Genomic DNA, 20,195 nt, shown 5'->3' with positions numbered 1-20,195 from the left:
CGCTTCAAAACAGAGTCCATTGATTTCAATGGAAAGCGCTCGTGTATCGGCATATACGCGTGCTTCCCATTGAAATCAATGGGCTCTGTTTTGAAGGGCCGCGCTCGGACACATGTATATGTGTCTAAATGAGTGGCGCACTTATGCTGTGTGAAGGGGCCCTTAGTCTCAAGTTGGTGCTACCCACCATGTTACAATGCAATCCTGATTATGTCCACTTTTGTACATGAGGTTAAGATAAATTTACATAATTAAGACAAAAGTCATTAGGTTGCATTTCACGTTTTGGCTACAGTGTAAGAAAACACGGCAAACTGACCAACAATCTATTCTGGCTGATACGCAACAGCCCAAAGCATCGCAACTCCTGCATCGGTAGCTTCATTATATGTTGGCAAAGCCATATTGGTAAGATTTCCAGGTTTTGACCACGTAACCTTAACCTAAACCATAACTCTTGTGCTGAAAAAATCCTTCTGGCAATAGTGAATGGTTATGAATGGAGCATTTGCACTTTTTTTTTTTTTATTTGACTTCTTTTTACAACATTGCGGACACTAGAAGTATATTTGTAGGATTATTTTATGATGTATGTCTTTTCTTATAAGCCATTGTCTTCTGCAAACATTTGACTTGTTAAAGAAGCTTTTATTATAGTCTAACAAAACTATTTAGTTTGTGTGCCCTGAGAATAGGACGGAAGGCAGAGAACTACTGAACAGAGGTTATTGTAAGGTGTAGCACAATTGTACAAGACAGTGGAGGGTATTGGCAGCTCCCTGAGGAATGTTTGGGGGAGTGCGAGGGAGGTGGCGAGGGGGATGGTGAGGGAGATTGACTGCACAGCTGATGGGATAACCAACCAGGCTAACAACTTCAATGGAAGGAATCTATATGAAGATATATGTGCAACACACAAACCATGAATTATTTCACTTTCATGGCCAGTCCAATAGTAGTTCATTTTTTGGGACTGTTGCTCACTAGTCAGAATAAAACACATATTAAGACTAATAAACTTGTGTGAGCAGGGACCTCACTCCTAGTGTGTGAATTGATTTATTAGACTGTAATGTCTCACTGTGTCTATACTCGAACCCTACGATTTGTAACATGTTGCGGAACATGTTGGCTCTAACTCAATAAAATGTATTATTACAATTTCCCAACTATTGAAACATATTAAAAGTAAAGCGTGCAGACAATCCTGCAAGCCCATGCTGGCCATACACATTAGAAGTTGGTTGGTAGCACCAGCCTCATGTCTATGGGATTCTCCCAATTTCATTCTTTTTGTTCCCATGAAGATAAACCACCTCCAATGCTGTCTCCCCTCTCCCTGCTTGCATGTGTATGGGGAAGTTCAATGACATACCGTATTTTTCGGACTATAAGACGCACTGGACTATAAGACGCACCTAGGTTTTAGAGGAGGAAAATAGGGAAAAAAATTTTTGAAGCAAAAAATGGTAAAATATTTAATATATGGGAGTTGTAGTTTTGCAACAGCTGCATGGCCACATTGACAGGTGACCCTGCAGCTGTACGGGGACGCATAGAGTGTTTTTTTTGCGGGGTCAGAAGTACTTTTTAGTTATACCATTTTGGGGAATATCTATTGCTTAGATCACCTTGTATTGAAAAAAAACCCGGTGGTTTATGACATATGATTTTCTACTTTTATATATATATTCTAGGGACAGGAGGTGATTTAGAACTTTTATTTATTTCATATTTTTATTATATATTTTTAAAGCTTTTTTTTTTTTTTTTACTATTTTATTCCCCCCTGGGGGCTTGAACCTGCGGTCACTTGATTTCAAGTCCCATAGACGGCAATACAACTGTATTGCCGTCTATGGGACATTCTGTCTATTAGTATTACGGCTGGTCATAGACCCAGCCGCAATACTAATATATAGCAGTGACAGGCCTGGGAGCCTCATTAGGCTCCCGGCTGTCACCCGAACAGGTCGGCTCCTGCGATATCGCCGCGCAGGAGCCAGCCTGCAACTTCACAGGTACGGGGCCGGTGGGGACCGGCCCCGGGGGAGAAGGGGCCACCGATACTGACCCGGCATCCGCTGTACTAGAGAGGCGGATGCCGGCAAGGTATAGACGCTGGCACATGTGCCGGGGCCTGAGACATCGCTACGTTCCTCTGCCCTGCATGAAGCCAGCAGCGGGGGGACGGAGGAGCGGAATAGCATCACTCCTCCCGCTGCTGGCTTCCTGCAGGGCAGAGGAGCGCAGCGATGTCTCAGGCCCCGGCGTCTATCCCTTGCCGGCATCCGCCTCTCTATTACGGCGGGTGCCAGGCGCCACATTCGGACTATAAGACGCACCCTTCTTTTCCCCCAAAATTTGGGGGAAAAAAAGTGCGTCTTATAGTCCGAAAAATACGGTAATTGTTGACTGAATATAGTACTATGCAAAAGTTTTAGGCAGTTGGGAGGGGGGGATGCTGCTTTTAGACTAAGGCCTTGTTCACATCTGCATTGGTATTTCGTCCAGGGGAGTCAGCATGGGGATCACATTGAAACCAATAGGGGAAAAAAGCAGCCCATTCATTCTCTATGGGGAGCGCACATATGCCGGCTCCCATTGAAATGATTGGGATCTGCTTTGTACGTGCTGATTCTGAACGTGTTTTAACGTTCAGAATCAGTCAGCGTATACTCAGTGTGAATGCACCGTTTTACAGTCAGAGCAAAGTGGATGGGAATCTAGCGAGTCCCATGCTCACTTTGCCATAAAAAAACACGCTGCGGACACGCAGTTTTGGAAATCGCAGCATGTCAATTATGTCTACCGAAACACCGACGTTTCCCCATACATATAATTGAACCAGAAGGTCTGCAGAGGAAAACTTTGTGAATACACAATGAAAAAGGCCATGGGCAGAAAAGTGACGCATTTCTGCTAAGTTTTTTCCCACTACATTTTTTTTTTTTTTTTGCTGCGTTTTGCTATGTGGGGCCTTAGCCTAAGACAGGCCAAAACTAGTCTGTGCACATAGTTAACCTTCATACAAACAACTCTGGATTTGACCTGTGTGATGGTTTTGTAACCCCTGGGATAAAACCTGTTCCCCTTATCTTTTATGGCAGAGGACTTTATGGTTCTCAGTTAATCATTTTGACTATTTGCTATGGACAGTTTTTTTTACAGATGTAAACCTTTCAGTAAAATTCTTAAAAACCTACCTACTTACCTGTAGCGATTTACTGCTTTGTGCAGAGGTCTTATTTTCTTTGCAGTTTGTGCCCATAGATTATTTAGGATTTTTACAGTGTTTTTTTCAGTTGCCTTTATCATAGTCAGAGACAGCAAAGAGTCCAAGTCCTAGAACAGTGCACAGATCTCTTGCTTACCAACAGATCATCGTAGAGCAATCTCATTGTATCTCTCTAACAATCCTCTAGCAATTAGTTATATAATTCATTAGCTCAGTCCCTTACATTCAATTTAATATACAGGAGGAAGCTAGTGGTTCCTGTTCCTCCCCGCTCACACTGTACAGCGCTATAGGTGCTGCTTTAAAGAAGGACGTACCTGACTGACTGTCAGGAACGCCCTTCTGACTGTAAAGAGCTACGGTACCGGGACCGATAGCTCTTTACCCGGGGCACAGATCGGGAAAGCCGACAGTGCACTGAATTCAGCACACTGTCAGCTTTCCAGCAGTATATAGAACTGCCTGTACCCAAATCGGTGAAAGGTCCGCTTTAAGGTGCCAATGGGCTCCTTTAGGCTGCATTCACATTGTGTTTGTATTGTCAAACTACAAAATGTGCTGAGAAGTATCCTAGCACATCCATTCAATGCATTCACAGACCCTCAGACACTAAATGGAGGCCAATTTGGCAGTTAGAGGTATATCCCAACCTTCTTCTAAATGCAGAGGCATAGCTAGTAAGGGAGGGGGCCCACTTACATGGTGGGACAAACAATTCAGGTTTGTCACTAGCACAAGAGATACATTGCACAATGACTTTTGCCCTGGTGTCCCAGATGTCTGGTTAAGCTTCACTTAAAACTGTATTGTCAGCACAGCTCCAGAAGAAGCCATAAACTTCCTGACCTTCTATTCTGCCCTACAGCAGCAACACCTCGACTCCAGACAGGGTGCTAGCTCCTTGGCACAGGTGGGACTATGGCACCGCTACATCTCCCCGCACCACTTGGTAACTGCAGGACAGAATAGGCTGTGCTTGTCAGGGGATCGGAGTTCAGCAAATAGAATTCTTAATTCTGGATCATAATGATATTTTGTTTCGTGCTCAGTCACCTGCTTTTGGCACTCAGGGAGCAATATTACTTAAAGGGCACTCAGGGAGCACATAAAGTATGTGGCACTTTTATTTTGTAGTACATAGTTACTGATCTCTGCCCCCAGTTTCTTGTCCCCCCATCTCTGCCCCCAGTTTCTTGTCCCCCCCATCTCTACCTCCAGTTTCTTGTCCCCCCATCTCTACCTCCAGTTTCTTGTCCCCCCTTCATCTGCCCCCAGTTTCTTGTCCCCCCCATCTCTGCCCCAGTTTCGTGTCCCCCATCTTTGCCCCCAGTTTCTTGTCCCCCCTTCATCTGTCCCCCGTTTCTTGTCCCCCCATCTCTGCCCTCAGTTTCTTGTCCCCCCATCTCTGCTCCCAGCTTCATGTCCCCCCCCCCTACATCGGCCCCAGTGTAGTTGGACTCACCTTGCCACGCTCCCCCGCCACTCTCTCCACTGCTCACTGCACATAGTTGGCTGCGTGTGGCATATATGAGGCAGAGCAGGGGCCGGCGTCAGGTTCCTATGACAGCTGGAAGCCTTGCGCTGCCTCTCTGGCCTGTCAGTCTTTCGCTTCTATTGCAGCCTAGGCAGGTAGATTGCAATAGAGGCGCCGGTATTCTGCAGTGCATAGCAGAATCCCGGTGCCTCTATTGCAGTCTACCTGCCATACGCAGCCAGCTGCCCAACACCTATGTGCAGTGAGTGAGCGGAGAGAGTGGCGGGGGAGCGTGGCAAGATGAGTCCAACTACACTGGGGCCGATGTAGGGGGTGGTACATGAAGCTGGGGAATGTGGTTGATCCCTGGGGACCCGCCCCAACCCCCTGTTATGTGGTGTGTCAGGTGCAGCAGCCTCCTCCTTAGCCGTCCGCGAAGTGTGTTGGTGGCCTGGGATAGCTGCGGCGCCGGGACCATGTGGGCTGCCGCCATCTTGCTCACTGTGTCCCTGCTGAATCGGCACGCCCACCTTCAGCCCCCAACCTATGGTGCCGCAGCCCTGGCTCCAGAGCCCGCCCACAACCTGCCATGCACCAATAGGAGGTGCGTGCACAGACCAGCGCTGGCGGAATGCCAGCTGCTACAGCCATGCTGGAGGGTTCTTTAGAGGGTCACAGTGGCGATTTGGGTTGAGTGACCCACATTTAAATTAGTCTATTACCTTTTCCTGGGGTGTGTGTGTGTGTGTGTGTGTGTGTGTGTGTGTGTGATTGAGGAACAAACATCCAAACACACAAACATCCAAACTCACAAACTGTCACCTTTATAATATTAATAGAATTTAGTATTGCCCCTCATAGATCAGCAAGCTGATATCCAGCTCCTACCCAGCCCTATCTCTGAAGGCCTGTCCTGATCTTTGTACTGTGCATGGGATAATGGTAACCAAAAGAAGTGCTTGTTCTGGTAGAAATGTGAGGAGACTTGGAGTTTGCAAATCTAAATGTTGAAATATCTGACAGAATAGAAAGTGCAGCCACAAGTAAGATTTGCTTTATGGCTGCTTGTCTGATGGCAGTTCTAGGTTTAGTTGAAATCTGAACATCTTGACACTTGCACATTGAGCACAACCTGTACATCAGGAGGATCTTGATTCTGTCTTCTTACATCATGTAACAAAATAAGCAACTCAGAAACCAGTTTACAGTAATCTCACTATCAGTATAGCAGGAGTGACAAGTCACCTAGTTCTGTGGACGTCTTTAACCCATAACCTGTAATGCTTTGCTCCAATGGTGCAGTTTCAATGCAGGTTTAAATGTGGGTTGCACTGAAAAAAGGAATAAAATCCGTTTCATATTTAGACTATTTTTCTCTTTAGAATTCATTCCTAACTTTGGCTAATGAACAAACAAAAACTGCGGTCCCATGTAAATGCTATTGTTTGCCGTGGTTTTTCCACATGAATCATGTGGTGAAGAAAGTAGTTTATGAAGTACGGTACTTTTCTCTCCAAATGACTCATGCAGTCACCGCACGGAAAACACACGGACCCCATTATAGTCTATGGGGTTCGTGTGCTTTCTTTGCTCACTGCTTTTTAATGTGTTCAGTATTCCGTACGGGGGGCGAATACGAAACGCAGATGTGAACCAGGACTTAGACTAATGAATATGATGGTCAATATTATGCAGAAGCCATTCATGCATTGTGCAGGCAGTAAAGATTTGGTAGTAATGAGGTTTTTACTATCCCATAATTATGGCAGATCTAATGGATTTTCAGGCAGTAATACTATATATTGATGTTAGCGTAATCGCGCACCGTAAAAAAACGCGGCGTACACGCGCCGTAAACGCGCCACAATGCGCGGCGCGTTTACTCCGTGTGAAGGGGCCCTAAGACTAGTCTATGTTGAGTGGTCTGCAACGGGTGCGATGAGGGTTTCAATCATTTATTGAAAGGGGAGAAATCTGCAGTGAAATTGGTTCCAGGTATCCAGGGCACCCGTATAATTTCAGCTATCACTCCACTGAAACGGAGTTGTACAAGAATAAAGGGCCACATGTATTCTGCGCGCAAAATAAAAATGAAAAAATAAATAACCAACAGCACAAAGGACATAAACCGAATGTTTCTTAAGATGTGTCCTGTGTGTAGGAGAGCTCTGAAGACCCAGGCTCTGTCTATCCTCCTCATTCTCATTCTGCCGCTGTCTCTTGGCTTTGGACAGTCTTCAGTGCTTGCTGCAGAGTGATTTGTAGTCAGTGCAGAGCAGGGAACTCCCTTCTACACAAAAGGAAGCCAGCGGCTGGAGCTCCTTATCCAGCACACACCTGCTGCACACATACACACACGCACTCAACCAACATATACATGCACCCTGTGTGCCCTATGTAGTCTACACTTAGGAACGCACAGTGATCACTTAAATAAGGTAATTTAGGCATTGAGATCATTCCAAATGAAGGCAGCATTCCCATACAGCACAACAGCTGGACCTTTCAGTGCATCATCTCGCTGTAATATATCGTCTTCATTAAGATGCATCATTAAAGGGGTTGCCTGCATTAGCTTGAGAACCCCCTCCCTCATAAGAGCAGTTTCCAAAGGACTGTAATAAATGCCCTTTGTAGCACTGCAGTGATAATAACCATTCACATTTACTGTGGTTCACGGCAATAACAAATGATCACAGAGGGATTCCAGCACCGAGATTCCCTGTGATCAGCTCTACTTGCAATGGAGCTCCTGCAATCTCAGCGAGATGTGTAATATATATATACAGTATATCTATCTATCTATCTATTTCTATATATGTGTATATACACTCACCGGCCACTTTATTAGGTACACCTGTCCAACTGCTCGTTAACACTTAATTTCTAATCAGCCAATCACATGGCGGCAACTCAGTGCATTTAGGCATGTAGACATGGTCAAGACAATCTCCTGCAGTTCAAACCGAGCATCAGTATGGGGAAGAAAGGTGATTTGAGTGCCTTTGAACGTGGCATGGTTGTTGGTGCCAGAAGGGCTGGTCTGAGTATTTCAGAAACTGCTGATCTACTGGGATTTTCACGCACAACCATCTCTAGGGTTTACAGAGAATGGTCCGAAAAAGAAAAAACATCCAGTGAGCAGCAGTTCTGTGAGCGGAAATGCGTTGTTGATGCCAGAGGTAAGAGGAGAATGGCCAGACTGGTTCGAGCTGATAGAAAGGCAACAGTGACTCAAATAGCCACCCGTTACAACCAAGGTAGCCAGAAGAGCATCTCTGAACGCACAGTACGTCGAACTTTGAGGCAGATGGGCTACAGCAGCAGAAGACCACACCGGGTGCCACTCCTTTCAGCTAAGAACAGGAAACTGAGGCTACAATTTGCACAAGCTCATCGAAATTGGACAATTGAAGATTGGAAAAACGTTGCCTGGTCTGATGAGTCTCGATTTCTGCTGCGACATTCGGATGGTAGGGTCAGAATTTGGCGTCAACAACATGAAAGCATGGATCCATCCTGCCTTGTATCAACGGTTCAGGCTGGTGGTGGTGGTGTCATGGTGTGGGGAATATCTTCTTGGCACTCTTTGGGCCCCTTGGTACCAATTGAGCATCGTTGCAACGCCAAAGCCTACCTGAGTATTGTTGCTGACCATGTCCATCCCTTTATGACCACAATGTACCCAACATCTGATGGCTACTTTCAGCAGGATAATGCAATGCCATGTCATAAAGCTGGAATCATCTCAGACTGGTTTCTTGAACATGACAATGAGTTCACTGTACTCCAATGGCCTCCACAGTCACCAGATCTCAATCCAATAGAGCATCTTTGGGATGTGGTGGAACGGGAGATTCGCATCATGGATGTGCAGCCGACAAATCTGCGGCAACTGTGTGATGCCATCATGTCAATATGGACCAAAATCTCTGAGGAATGCTTCCAGCACCTTGTTGAATCTATGCCACGAAGAATTGAGGCAGTTCTGAAGGCAAAATGTGGTCCAACCCGTTACTAGCATGGTGTACCTAATAAAGTGGCCGGTGAGTGTATATTATAAGCCGATGGCTGGTCAGGTAATAGAGGGGGTGTACATCTCACCCAGACTACTAAGGTGGGTGAGATGAGAAAACTCCAGAAGGAATGTTTGTTCTCAGCAGACAACTTTCGTCTGCTGAGCATTTTGGTAAATGCTCAGCATTGGGCTGGATTTTTAGGAATGGCGAGTCGGTTGGTAGTGGAACCTGTCATTCCACCCCCCTCCAGTCCACACTTTGTGGTTGTTCTTGCAGCAACTCAGCTGTTTAGAGTCTCCTCGTCAAGAGAGCTTAAGAAGCCAGCTCCAGTAGCAGACTGTGGGCAGAGCTTGGCTGGAGAGCCAACAGAGAGGTGATATTTTAGGAGCTGTGTCCTGAGTGATTCTACTGGCTTTTGGATTTCTGTTATTCTAGCTGAGGTAACCTATTCTATGTTTAGTTAGAGCCTAGCCGGGCAGGTATTCATTTTTGTATTGTTTCCTTTTATTGCTGCAATATATTTTTGAGTGAAAATAAAACTCTACCTTTGTTTCGGACTAAAGAATCTGGACTTGTGTGTCTATGCCACCCCACCTAGCAACCCCAGACCCTGACAAAATATATATATACTAGCAATATCCGTGACTGCATCCGCAGCCCCCTTCCCCCTCCTGCATGACCCACCTGCAGCGTGTCTCAGGCCCCCCCCCCCATTGGCCTGTGGCCGCCATGACCCCGGTCCCCTATTTCCCCCCACCCGGGACCAGGACTGACCGAGCCCCGCCACCCCCTACCCAATCGATTCTGGCTGATCCCATCCACATATTGCAGAAAAAAATCTGCAGCGGAAATGCTACAATTTAAAAAATTGATGCGTTTTTACAAATCATAGCATTTGAGCTGCCATTTTCCTTATGTGTATAGTATAAGCAGAAAGTCCGCAGAGGAAAATGTTTCCCCCATGGTCTTTTCTGCAGCAGAGTTTCTGCTTCAATTATACCTATAGGGAAAGCACCGTTATTTCTGTAAGTATATTGGACTTGCAGCGATTACCAAAACCGCTTACCAGAATGTGGGGATGGGATTCACTAGAATATCATCTACTACACAGTAACTACAAAACTCTGTGGGTTTTTTTCCCACAGTGTTTTCGCCACGTGTGCCCCGGCCTAAGGTTAAGACCCCATGGGACGATACGCAGTGCTAAAGCGCTGTGGGAAAAAGTGCAGCAGGAACGCATCGCGGTTCTTCCCGCAGAGCTTTGAACCAAAAGTTCACTGTGTTTTCCTCCGCTGACTTCCTATTACCATTATATCTACAAGGAAACCACCGGCGTTTCTGTCGATATGACATGCTGCGATTTCCAAAAACGCACTGGTTTTGGAAATCGCAGCATGTTTGGGATTCTTTGCTACTTACTGTATAACGCAGCAATTTTTCCCACGGCTTTTACAGCCTTGGGGCCCGGCCTAATAGTGTTTTTTTTTTTGTTTTTTACAGTGAAAAAACACATTACAGGTCATTCCATATGACATGAAAATTCCTTCATATATGGAATTTTTTTTTTTTTTTAAACTTTTTAAAAATTATTTCATGGCCTTTTAATTAAATCATAGCCTGCTCTGGATAAGGCATTTTTTCAAGAAATTTCCTATTAATTTCATTTTAAGAAAAAAAAAAAAAAAGCCAGAAAAAAATGTAGAAAAAAAAAACTGGGCAAAAAACGCCATACAAAAAGCAATACATTTTTCAAGAAAAAAAAATGTCATGGAAAACTGTGTGAAGGCAGCGTGAAAGTAGTATATAAATACTGGTACATACATCAGTCCCAACATCTGTCCCAGGTGATTTCCTGCAGTAATGGCTGCAGGAGGTGGATTGAAAGATTACATATGTTCTTCCATACGGATGGGAATACACACAATTGAGGTTTATGGACGACGCCACATTCTGCACTTGGGGTTGAAAATTAGAAAGCGTGAACATCAGATATCATCTTTACTTTCACCAATATTAGGATTTTTTCACATTTGTGTTGTCTGTCTGGCACAGAGTCTGTCTACAATAGAGGAAAACAAAGTCCGGTAAGCGTGACTTTTTCATCCTGACCATGTGGCTTGATATCTGCTGGACCCCATTATAGTCAATTAGGTCACTCGGGATCTGTTATCAGTCATTAGATGGATGGATGTTGTTTCTTACAATGAACCACAAGAATTTAAACAATGCAGATGTGAACGTGTTCTTAATATATACCCAGGGAACCTTATGGCACGTGTTGTGGACCGGACAAGGCCAAAACCCAACCCACAATGGCCTCCAAAACCATGCAACTATTGGCCACATAGCTTAAAAAACACTTTTCTGCAATGCGTGGATGGGATTATTCAGAATCCTATTAACTTTGCAGGTAACGTAAAACACAGTCGTTTTTGCAACGGCATTTCCGTTGTTTTTGTAACGTGGGGTCATGGCCTCATGTTGTTGCAGATTTTGCTGTGGTTTTTTGAGCCAAACACAAGAGTGGCGACAAAAGAATAGAATAGAAATAGAAAATATAAAGAAAGTTCTTATACTTGTCCCTTCTGTACAATCCACTCAAAAAAACACAGCAAAATCTGCATTAAAAACTGGGAGGATGTCTATGACAAAAAAACAGCATTTTCACAGGTAAAATTAACACTCTGCATTGCGGGGACACAGGATTTTTGGCCATCGCGGAAATGAAGCAGAAACTGGTAACACTGTGTTTTGGTTTTTTTACCACTTTTTTCCCTTGTGTTTTTCTTTTTACATTATAAAGGAGGACAGATTCTACCTGCGAGATCTGCATTTTGGGTAACAACTGAAGCATGAAAGAAGGTCATGAGAATCTGACTGACAGGTCTGATATTGCACAACTGAGACTCTCACGCACCTCCTACGGCTTATGTGTGCATTATTGTAGGTAAATAGAAGGGGTTTGGTATCTGCACACCTGGAGAACCCTCCTCTGGGGTAAAGTACTAACAATTCGGGCTCCTGAAATTGCTTTAGGACTTTCAAGTGGCTATTGCCTCCCCCCTACCTCATTGTGTTCTGTAATTTCCAGGAACTAGCTGCAGGGGGGGCTTCCACTCCACAGTTTAATTAACCTTGTCTCCAGGCTCTTTGCTCAATCCCCCTGCAAACAGGGTAGAGTTTATTTAGTCTCCACCTATATTTTAACCCTTCCGGGGTAGGGAACCTTGGCACTCCAGCTGCTGTGAAACTACAACTCCCAACATGCTCCATTCACTTCTATGGGAGTTCCAAGAACAGCAGAACAAGTATGTATGCTGGGAGTTGTAGTTTTGCAACAGCGTCCCGGGTTTAACTAGTTTTGCAAGGTCTGATTTAGAAAGGACACTGAAGCGTCAAGGATTTAAAGTGCATTGCTAAAATGTTTCACTCTAAAAGATTATGTAAAGCTTTGCACCAGTTTCAGGATATAACCATGGATCGTGATCTCCGAAGGCTTGCATTGATAGACAGAAACTACTGGGCTATGTTCACAATATGTTTAACCTATATGTGTGATGTATACATTTGTATTATTAAGAAAGTATACTATACAAAAGACACTTGGGGGGGGGGGGATCTATTAAGACTGGCGTTTCCTACACAAGTCTTAATAAAGGCCCGGAGTTTGGATAAGTAATTGGGTCCAAGCACCACAATGGAAATATACACCAGTCAGGATCTGGCATAGAATCCCTGTATGTAAGTTGCAATAAATGTCAGGCCAAGGTGTCCTGACCCCAACCTGTTCTGAACACTTTTGAAAAAAAGTGGTGACACTAGGTTCACACCTGCGTTCGGGTCTCTGTTCTGTGGTTTCCGTCTTCTGCATGCAAGAAGACGGAAACCACAGACCGGGTCCGGCCGTGAGCGGCAGTGAGCGTTTTATGCTCTCCGCCGCAAAACCGTTTTTTTTAAAACCAGACACAGAGTACTGCATGTCCGACTCTGTTTCCGGATTAAAAAAAAATGGTTTCGCGGCGGAGAGCATAAAACGCTCACCGCCGCTCACGGCCAGACAGCTTTCTCACCCATTCAAATGAATGGGTATGAAAGAGTTCAGCAGGTTTCCGTCTCCTGCCTCTGTTTTGTGCAGGAAATGGAAACCTGCAGAACAGAGACCGGGCGCAGATGTGAACGAGCCCTGAGTGAGGCTTAGAACAAGGGATGTGATGCACAAAAAAGACCAAAGATGCACCACAATTATACCCATCTACACTAGAAAACTAAAAAACCTTCACTGATGGAATAGTTTACTTTATATTTGCAAAGTCCTAATTCCTACAGGAGAAGTTTAGTGTCATCCCATGATGACAGATCCAAGCAAGCAATGTTATGGATGGATGACTAGGTTGAATGTGTAAGATTAAGATAATATTCAGTGCACAGGGTTCCTTTGTGTACCTGATATAAAAGATAACCAGACTGAACTATATATGGCAGATCGTGTCCTACTTATAGCTTGTCCATCCTTGGTAGTTCAGATAGGGCTACAAAAATCATTGACCGTTTGATCAGTACGTTCTATTGGAAATCTGAGATAAATGGAGTATAGAGGAAGTAGTAAGAATCTTCCTGGACAAACTGCCTACTATGAACACTATACAATACTCCTATTATTCCTGGAATACCGGAAAGTAATGAATCATTGTGGGATCTCTACAGGTAAGTACACACAAGCTGATGTAATAGGGGGTTAATAACAGGGTACTATATAGGGAAGAGTACATCTGAAAACCAGAAGATCCTGATAGTATACAAAGATGTTCCAGCACAATAAGGCCCTTAGAACAGATGTCTTTCTTCCTCACAATATGACACGACAAGAAAACTGATAGTTACAATTCAACCATGTCTCTAGTATAATGCATTTTTTGCTTGCTTGGTGATGGATAATGGGCCAGACAACTACCTTAGGCTAAGGCCACACATTGCAGAACGCAGCTTTTTTTATGCAGATTTTGTTACTGTTTTTTGAACCAAGGAGTGGATTGAGCAGAAAGTAGAAATATAAGAGCTTCCTATATATTTCCCATTACTTTTGAAGCCATTCTTGACTTTGGCTCAAAAAAACACAACAAAATCTCAGCGTGGGGCCTTAAAGCTACTTTCACATGGTTTGCAATTGGTCAGATTTTTGCATCAGTATCCGTAAACCGAATCTGAAACCAATGGGAAGATTTGTACCTGTTTTGAGTCTTGGTCTCACTCCTGGTTTTGGCTTAGAAATACTGGCGCAAATGACTGACCTTATAAAAGTATCCTAAGCCTGGCCAAGGCTCGGTGGCCTCAGACCACACTCTGAACAAGGGTCTGATCCTTCTTTGTAAAACCCTGCACACAGCAGAGTCATATAATGGAGGTTGTACAAAGGGGCAAAAAGATGAACGGACTTTGTTTCATCCAACCACAATTCATACCAGTCCAGCAGGAAAAACGTCTGCAAGTCTTTGTATAATCAGAGGCATACAGCGATACAGCATGGGCCCATACCCTGCTATGGCTATCCTATTACAGCTTCTTATAAGACACAGGAGTTGTATCTATGAGACAACTGGTTTAATCCCTGCTAAACCTATTTACTCTTGTTCTGCCTTCAGTTTATCAGGTTCTCTGGAATTATTTTAAGGCCTATCCCCAAGATAAGCCATAAATATCTCACTAGTGTGGGGATGACAGCCGACATCCATACAGATCAGCTGTTTGAATGTGCATCACATGGCTCCATACATTGTATAGTGGCTGGGTGACATTACTACAGTACAGGAGGAGATTCAGTACTGCCTGCCCAGTTATTATACAGTGTACAGAGCCATTGGCTACCAGCTCCATTCATTGTATAGTATGTGGATCCATTGCAACCTTGATCACTTGATCCATGTAGGAGCCCCATCATCAGGTATTTATGGCCTATCCTACGGATAGTTCAAAATAAAAAGATCTCAGACAACCCCTTTAAATCTCATTCACATGGCCATAATTTGGTCGTAATTCAGCCTTGAACTAAATGCTTAAAGGAGTTATCTACTTTTATAACATTATTAGCCGATGCTTAACAAAGACCATCAAGTTTAGGTTGGTAAGAGTCTAAATGTTGGGATCCGTGCAGATCAGCTGTGACCGCGGCTTGATGGGAGCTACAGTGATCACTCGCCATCTCTTTTATAGCAGCGGTTACTGCAGCAAGTCCCATTCAAGTATATGGGACACTGAAGCAGACCAGAGGCCGTTAAGGATAGGCCAATTTTTTTATTTTTTTTTAAAGTGAATAACCCCTTTAAGTAATCTCACAGACCAGTATAGATTATGATTGTTAGACAGTATATTATTGGCAACCAGCAAATCTGAAATGACACATCTGAGCTGGACAACATAGAAGAGGGTAAGCAGCGAGGCAGTAACCAAACCACTCGACAACTTTTATATAAATAAATTGTGGTGACCATCTTAAATAGGGGTAGCAATACTTGTATGGGCTGCAAGAAATAGTAAATGGGTCGGTGTAAGACAACAAAGTAATTCAGGCCCCTCCCCCCCATGATTCCAGGGCTAAAGCTTCCTCAGTCCAGTTTTGGCCTCTGTTCTTCCTGATTCTGTGATGACATATTGAGGCTAGGGTCACATCTGAGCCAGAACCTCCGTTGGAGACTGTGCTGCTGTAAGGCCAGCACAGAAGCCCCATTGACACCCAGCAGATCCAAACAACGGAGAGCCCATCGCAAGTGTGAACCTAACCGAACATGACATGTGACTGTGGCAGCCAATCACTGGTCTCAGTGTCGACAAGTTGTCACCGCTGTAGGGGGGTCACATATTATGTTGGCACTTCATTAATGGAACAGTAAAACTAAGATCAGTATGGGAGTAGGAAACTGTCAGCAGGGGAATGGAGGAAATTACTCTTTTTATTTACACCTCTTTAAAAAAAAAATAGTTGGACAACCCCTTTAAAAGGAGTCTATCAGGTGCAAAATACCTCCCAAACCAATAATATGGCCATATAGGAGCAGAAACCTAGATCTGTGGTCACAAGGTGATGAAGCAATGTAGAGATAATTATCTTTTTATGGATATTAAAATCAGCCTGCAAGTGCACCAGGGGCGGGACCTCACTTTGCCTATAGACAGCCGCATGTGCTCTAGCTCTCCCCTACCAATATCATACCCTTCCTCTGTGAATGACATGTTCATTATTGCCTGTATTATAGTTGTCTATGGCCAAAAGAGGCAAATCAGGTCCGCCCAGAGTGCACTTTCAGGCTAATATACATGTCCTTAAAAAGACTAGGTTCTCAGCATTACTTCATCCACTTGTGGCCTCAAAGGTATATGTATGCTCCTATTAAAGACCCCAATAAATCACTGTTCTAGGTTTTGGGGCATTTTGGACCTGAGAGAATGCCTTTAACTAAACAGCAGCTGCTCGGTAAGGATCACTGTACAATATTCATAAAACAAGGCCAGCAGGATTGCAACATAAAATGTGCATGTCCTCTACTATGTCAGGTTTTGGGAGACCTTTCCTTTACTGAGTAAAATAGCTGAAAAATATAGTGGATCTATAAAATATAAATCACAGCGTTCCCTGTCTCAGCCTCTGCTAAGCATTAATAATTCCTATGATAGGAATACCGATATCGTGATACCCGCTAGACACATCATAAAAGCGCCACGTGTTTTCAGAAGCTCATGGATATTAGGAAAAACAATAGCTGTCTTTTTCGACTGACTACTGTGAAACTTGTAGCATCACATCATATGATAGGATGCAATAAAAAACGAGATTCTCCATTGACTATCCTTTCTGGAATCCATTAGCAATTCTTTCATAGGCGGCATAGAAATGTAACCATGCTTTTTTTAATATAATTTAGAAAAAAGTATAAAAGGAATGAAAATGTCACAACCGTATAGCAAATGTTATACAAATCATACATTGTAAGGACTGACTCAGCTCTCCAATACAGAAACAGCAGCTGCTTACGCGGCGATTTTCTTCAGCCTGCTAAATAAAACATATTCTTTACCACTTGAAAGTACAAACACAGCTGGACATACGGCTGCGGACCACTGACAACGCCTTTCTGGACAAAGTCTCGACATAGGAAGACACGGCAGATAGGACAGACGATTGGACCAAGCCAAGTCTGGCTGCGGCAGACAGACCACCAAGCTGCACTAGACATAAGTAACACACGGTATTCATCACCCAGACCAAGGCTGAGCAGATGAGTCAAGAAACCACAGCTAGGCCTTATTTGTTTTAAATGATGTGTCTATTTGTATGGAATTGCACTTTTTCTACATAAATATATTCATTTTTATGTATATATTTATACAAGTGCTGAGAAATATTGATATTTGTGCAGATGGAGCATAGTCAAATATGGCTCACGATGCTGGCATGTTGAGGATCCTTGCCCTGTTGTGACTGCTCTTCATATACATCAGCCATGAATAGCTCATGGTTAGAGATGAGAAAATCACAATTCTCAAGATTTTACCATCTCTACTCAAGCAAAATAGAAAAAATACACAAATAATATGACAATATGCCACACGCTCTACCGATACGGGTAGGTATAGGAATTGTCTATATAGCAAAATCCATCGCTCTGTGCATACACATGCAAGTGCATTATTTCCAGTTTGCTCCCCTTCCCCACTAATACAAGGTGGGTCACCCACCATGAATGCAAAGACACCACAAGAGACCGACAAAACAGACGGACAAGGGAATTCTTAAAATCCAACAATCATTTTTAGTAAGGAGTGCAAATAATATGGAGGCTAGAAAAGACAAAAGGTAACAGGCAATTCTAGCAATCTCACATATTAATCTCATGCAGTAGAAATGGGCACCAGATGATCCCACCCCAAACCTGAACCCCCCCACCATTCATTGTGAGACGGAATCACAGAAATGTAGCACAAAATGAATGTTACATTTGTAACCTGTGGCTATGAATGAGAGGAGACAAACAGTGCAGAGTGCAGGAAGGAAGGAAAAATGGACACCAGGCACAGCTGTCAGACCAGACAGGAAAGACACCAACCCCCTGAAGACCCATCACCCCACAGGAGGCGGCCATACCAGGACATGTCCACAGATAAGAATGTCAACACTGTACACTTAAAAACTTCAAGTTTCCTTATTTTTTGGCGGGAGGATAAATTATGTAGCTTGGATAAGGTTTATGACTCAAGACATGTGGTCCACTGACAGAGAGGACACTTGTCACCCAGTCCAATACCAGGTCTGCCACTCCATACACTTCAGTACACCATTTTATTACAACCCCTTTGAGGCTCTGGAGGGTTGGGCCACCTATTGCTCAGCAATGACAGGGCTTCCACCTTCAGCATACAAGGGGTTAAATGGCAGGGTCCTGCCCTGCATCTGGGGTAAAACTGGATCCCCTTGTCACACAGTGCAAGGAGTTTGTAGGTATCTAGAAATGCCAAGCCAAAAGCAGCAGGTCACCGGCCACAATCCTGGTGGGCATCTTTGGTTGGCATCTTGTCAATAGTCCAGCGTTACCGCTGCTTCTTCTTCTGCTTGAGGGTCTTCCTTCTCTTGAGGATCATCTCATAGAGTTTGTCCATGCCCTCGGTCAGCCCCTCTCCAATGATGGCACAGGCCGGCTGGACGTGGTAGGGGGTAGATGGGCTCAGTTCTTGCAGTGCCAGCTGTCGTTCAATCTCTGCCACTGCCAGGGACTTGGGTAAATCCTGTTTATTGGCGATGACCAGCAGTGGGGTTCCCTGGTTCTCTGCAAACTTAGTGACTTTGTGCAGCTCGGTCTTGGCCTCCTCCAGCCGATCTGAGTCCACAGAGTCCACCACATAGATGATCCCGTCAGTGCACCGGCTGTACGACTTCCAGAGGGGGCGCAATTTCTCCTGCCCCCCCACATCCCAGAAGTGACAGCTGATTCCCTTAGCTGCCCCGTTGCTCAGTCGTATCCTCTCAGTGTTGAAGCCGATGGTGGGCACAGTGTTGACAAACTCATTGAACTTGAGTCGGTATAATACGGTGGTCTTGCCGGCAGAGTCCAGGCCGAGCATGACAATGTGCAGGGACTGGAAGGAGGAGATGTTGGAGGAGATGTTTCCCATGTCTAGAGGCAGCAGAAGACGGTGCTGAGCTGCCTGTGGTGCCCTGTGAGGAGCCTCAGCCCGTGCATGCCCTGCCCGGATACAGGAGTCCCTGCCGATCTGCCTGCTGCAGCCTCACCCAAGGTGCATGCCCGGCTGCTGCAGCACTACGCCGGCCCTACAGCCCAGCACTGGTCATCCGGGGTGAGTGAGCTGTGCGGGATCCCCTGGGTAAGTGGAGGGGATGTCATCCACAAGAGCACCTTCCTCCTCCTCCTCCTCCTCCTCTGTGTCTGCTCTTTCTCCTCTTTACCTCCTATCTCTCTCCCTCCCTTCTCCAGCCCTTCACATGATAATGAATCTGCATCCCTAGCTATCAATCTCCTCCCAACTCACACCCCTAAGACTAGAAGGGAGGGGGAGCCTTAAAAGGGCGACTGAAGTGCTGGGAGGAAGGCTTGGTAAGTTAGAAATCACTGCAGAGTCTATCCATGAGCATGGCTATCCTGCTCCACACATACATACATTTATACATGCACATATACATACATATATCATACATACACACACACAGTCATAACTAAATACATATACGCATATATATACATACACACACACTTATATGCATTATGTGATACATATACATTACACTGTGTATAAATCCATGTATGATACATTTAAAGGTTGTTTGCATTCTGCATACATTTTTAAGAAATGCCATGCACCGAGCTATAATAGCATCAAAAACTGCTATATCGCTTCAGCTTGCCCAGAAAAGCCCCCACCTATTCTAGTGCCCATGTGTACCTGTATACATAGCCCTCAGTGTCTTTGATTTTTTTAATATGGCATCAGACTGTGTCCTTTGCTGCACAGGTGCTATAACTATATGGTGAGGGCTTGGATATAGGTGATGCAGGAATGCTATGGATGTCCTACTGTTTGTCCTCAACTGTGTTCTCATTTTACTTAGTCATTATACTGTATATCCCTGCAGAGGATAACTATATATTCTTATCTACCAGTCTATCCATTATCATTAGCAAAACAAAAACTGTTCCAATCACCACAAAACATCTCAGATGTGCAGATTTCAAAAAAATGTTTTCCTTCTCACTGCATTCTGAGATTATAGATGGAAATGTGTTTGTTCCTTCGGTTAGAAAAATGAATGTGTGGCTACAAAGACTATGGTCAGCCATACAAATGATATGTGATGGCTATTCTTTCAAACCCTCCCATACACATGAATGCTCAAAAGGTAATGGGAGTCTTTTTATCAGCACCACTTTACTTTGTGTGAATGCCCCCTAAAAAGTTTTCCAAG

General features: G+C 44.3%; 1 protein-coding gene across 1 annotated transcript; it reads right to left on the bottom strand.

The window, feature by feature from the left end:
* Nucleotides 1-17,509: 17,509 nt before the first annotated feature.
* Nucleotides 17,510-19,214, bottom strand: ARL4C (ARF like GTPase 4C). The gene has a single exon (XM_075283937.1). The coding sequence runs from the start codon at nucleotides 18,887-18,889 to the stop codon at nucleotides 18,308-18,310; it is 582 nt and encodes a 193-aa protein (XP_075140038.1). The 5' UTR covers nucleotides 18,890-19,214; the 3' UTR covers nucleotides 17,510-18,307.
* Between the last annotated feature and the right edge of the window lie 981 nt (nucleotides 19,215-20,195).

Source organism: Leptodactylus fuscus, chromosome 8 (genome assembly GCF_031893055.1).
Source record: "Leptodactylus fuscus isolate aLepFus1 chromosome 8, aLepFus1.hap2, whole genome shotgun sequence".
Classification (NCBI taxonomy): Eukaryota; Metazoa; Chordata; class Amphibia; order Anura; family Leptodactylidae; genus Leptodactylus; species Leptodactylus fuscus.
Note: the sequence above shows the minus strand (reverse complement) of the source record. Positions and strands in the feature narration are given on the sequence as shown.

What these genes read in the sequence shown, in the direction of transcription:
- ARL4C (XM_075283937.1), bottom strand. Translation starts at nt 18,889, where the DNA reads ATGGGAAACATCTCCTCCAACATCTCCTCCTTCCAGTCCCTGCACATT.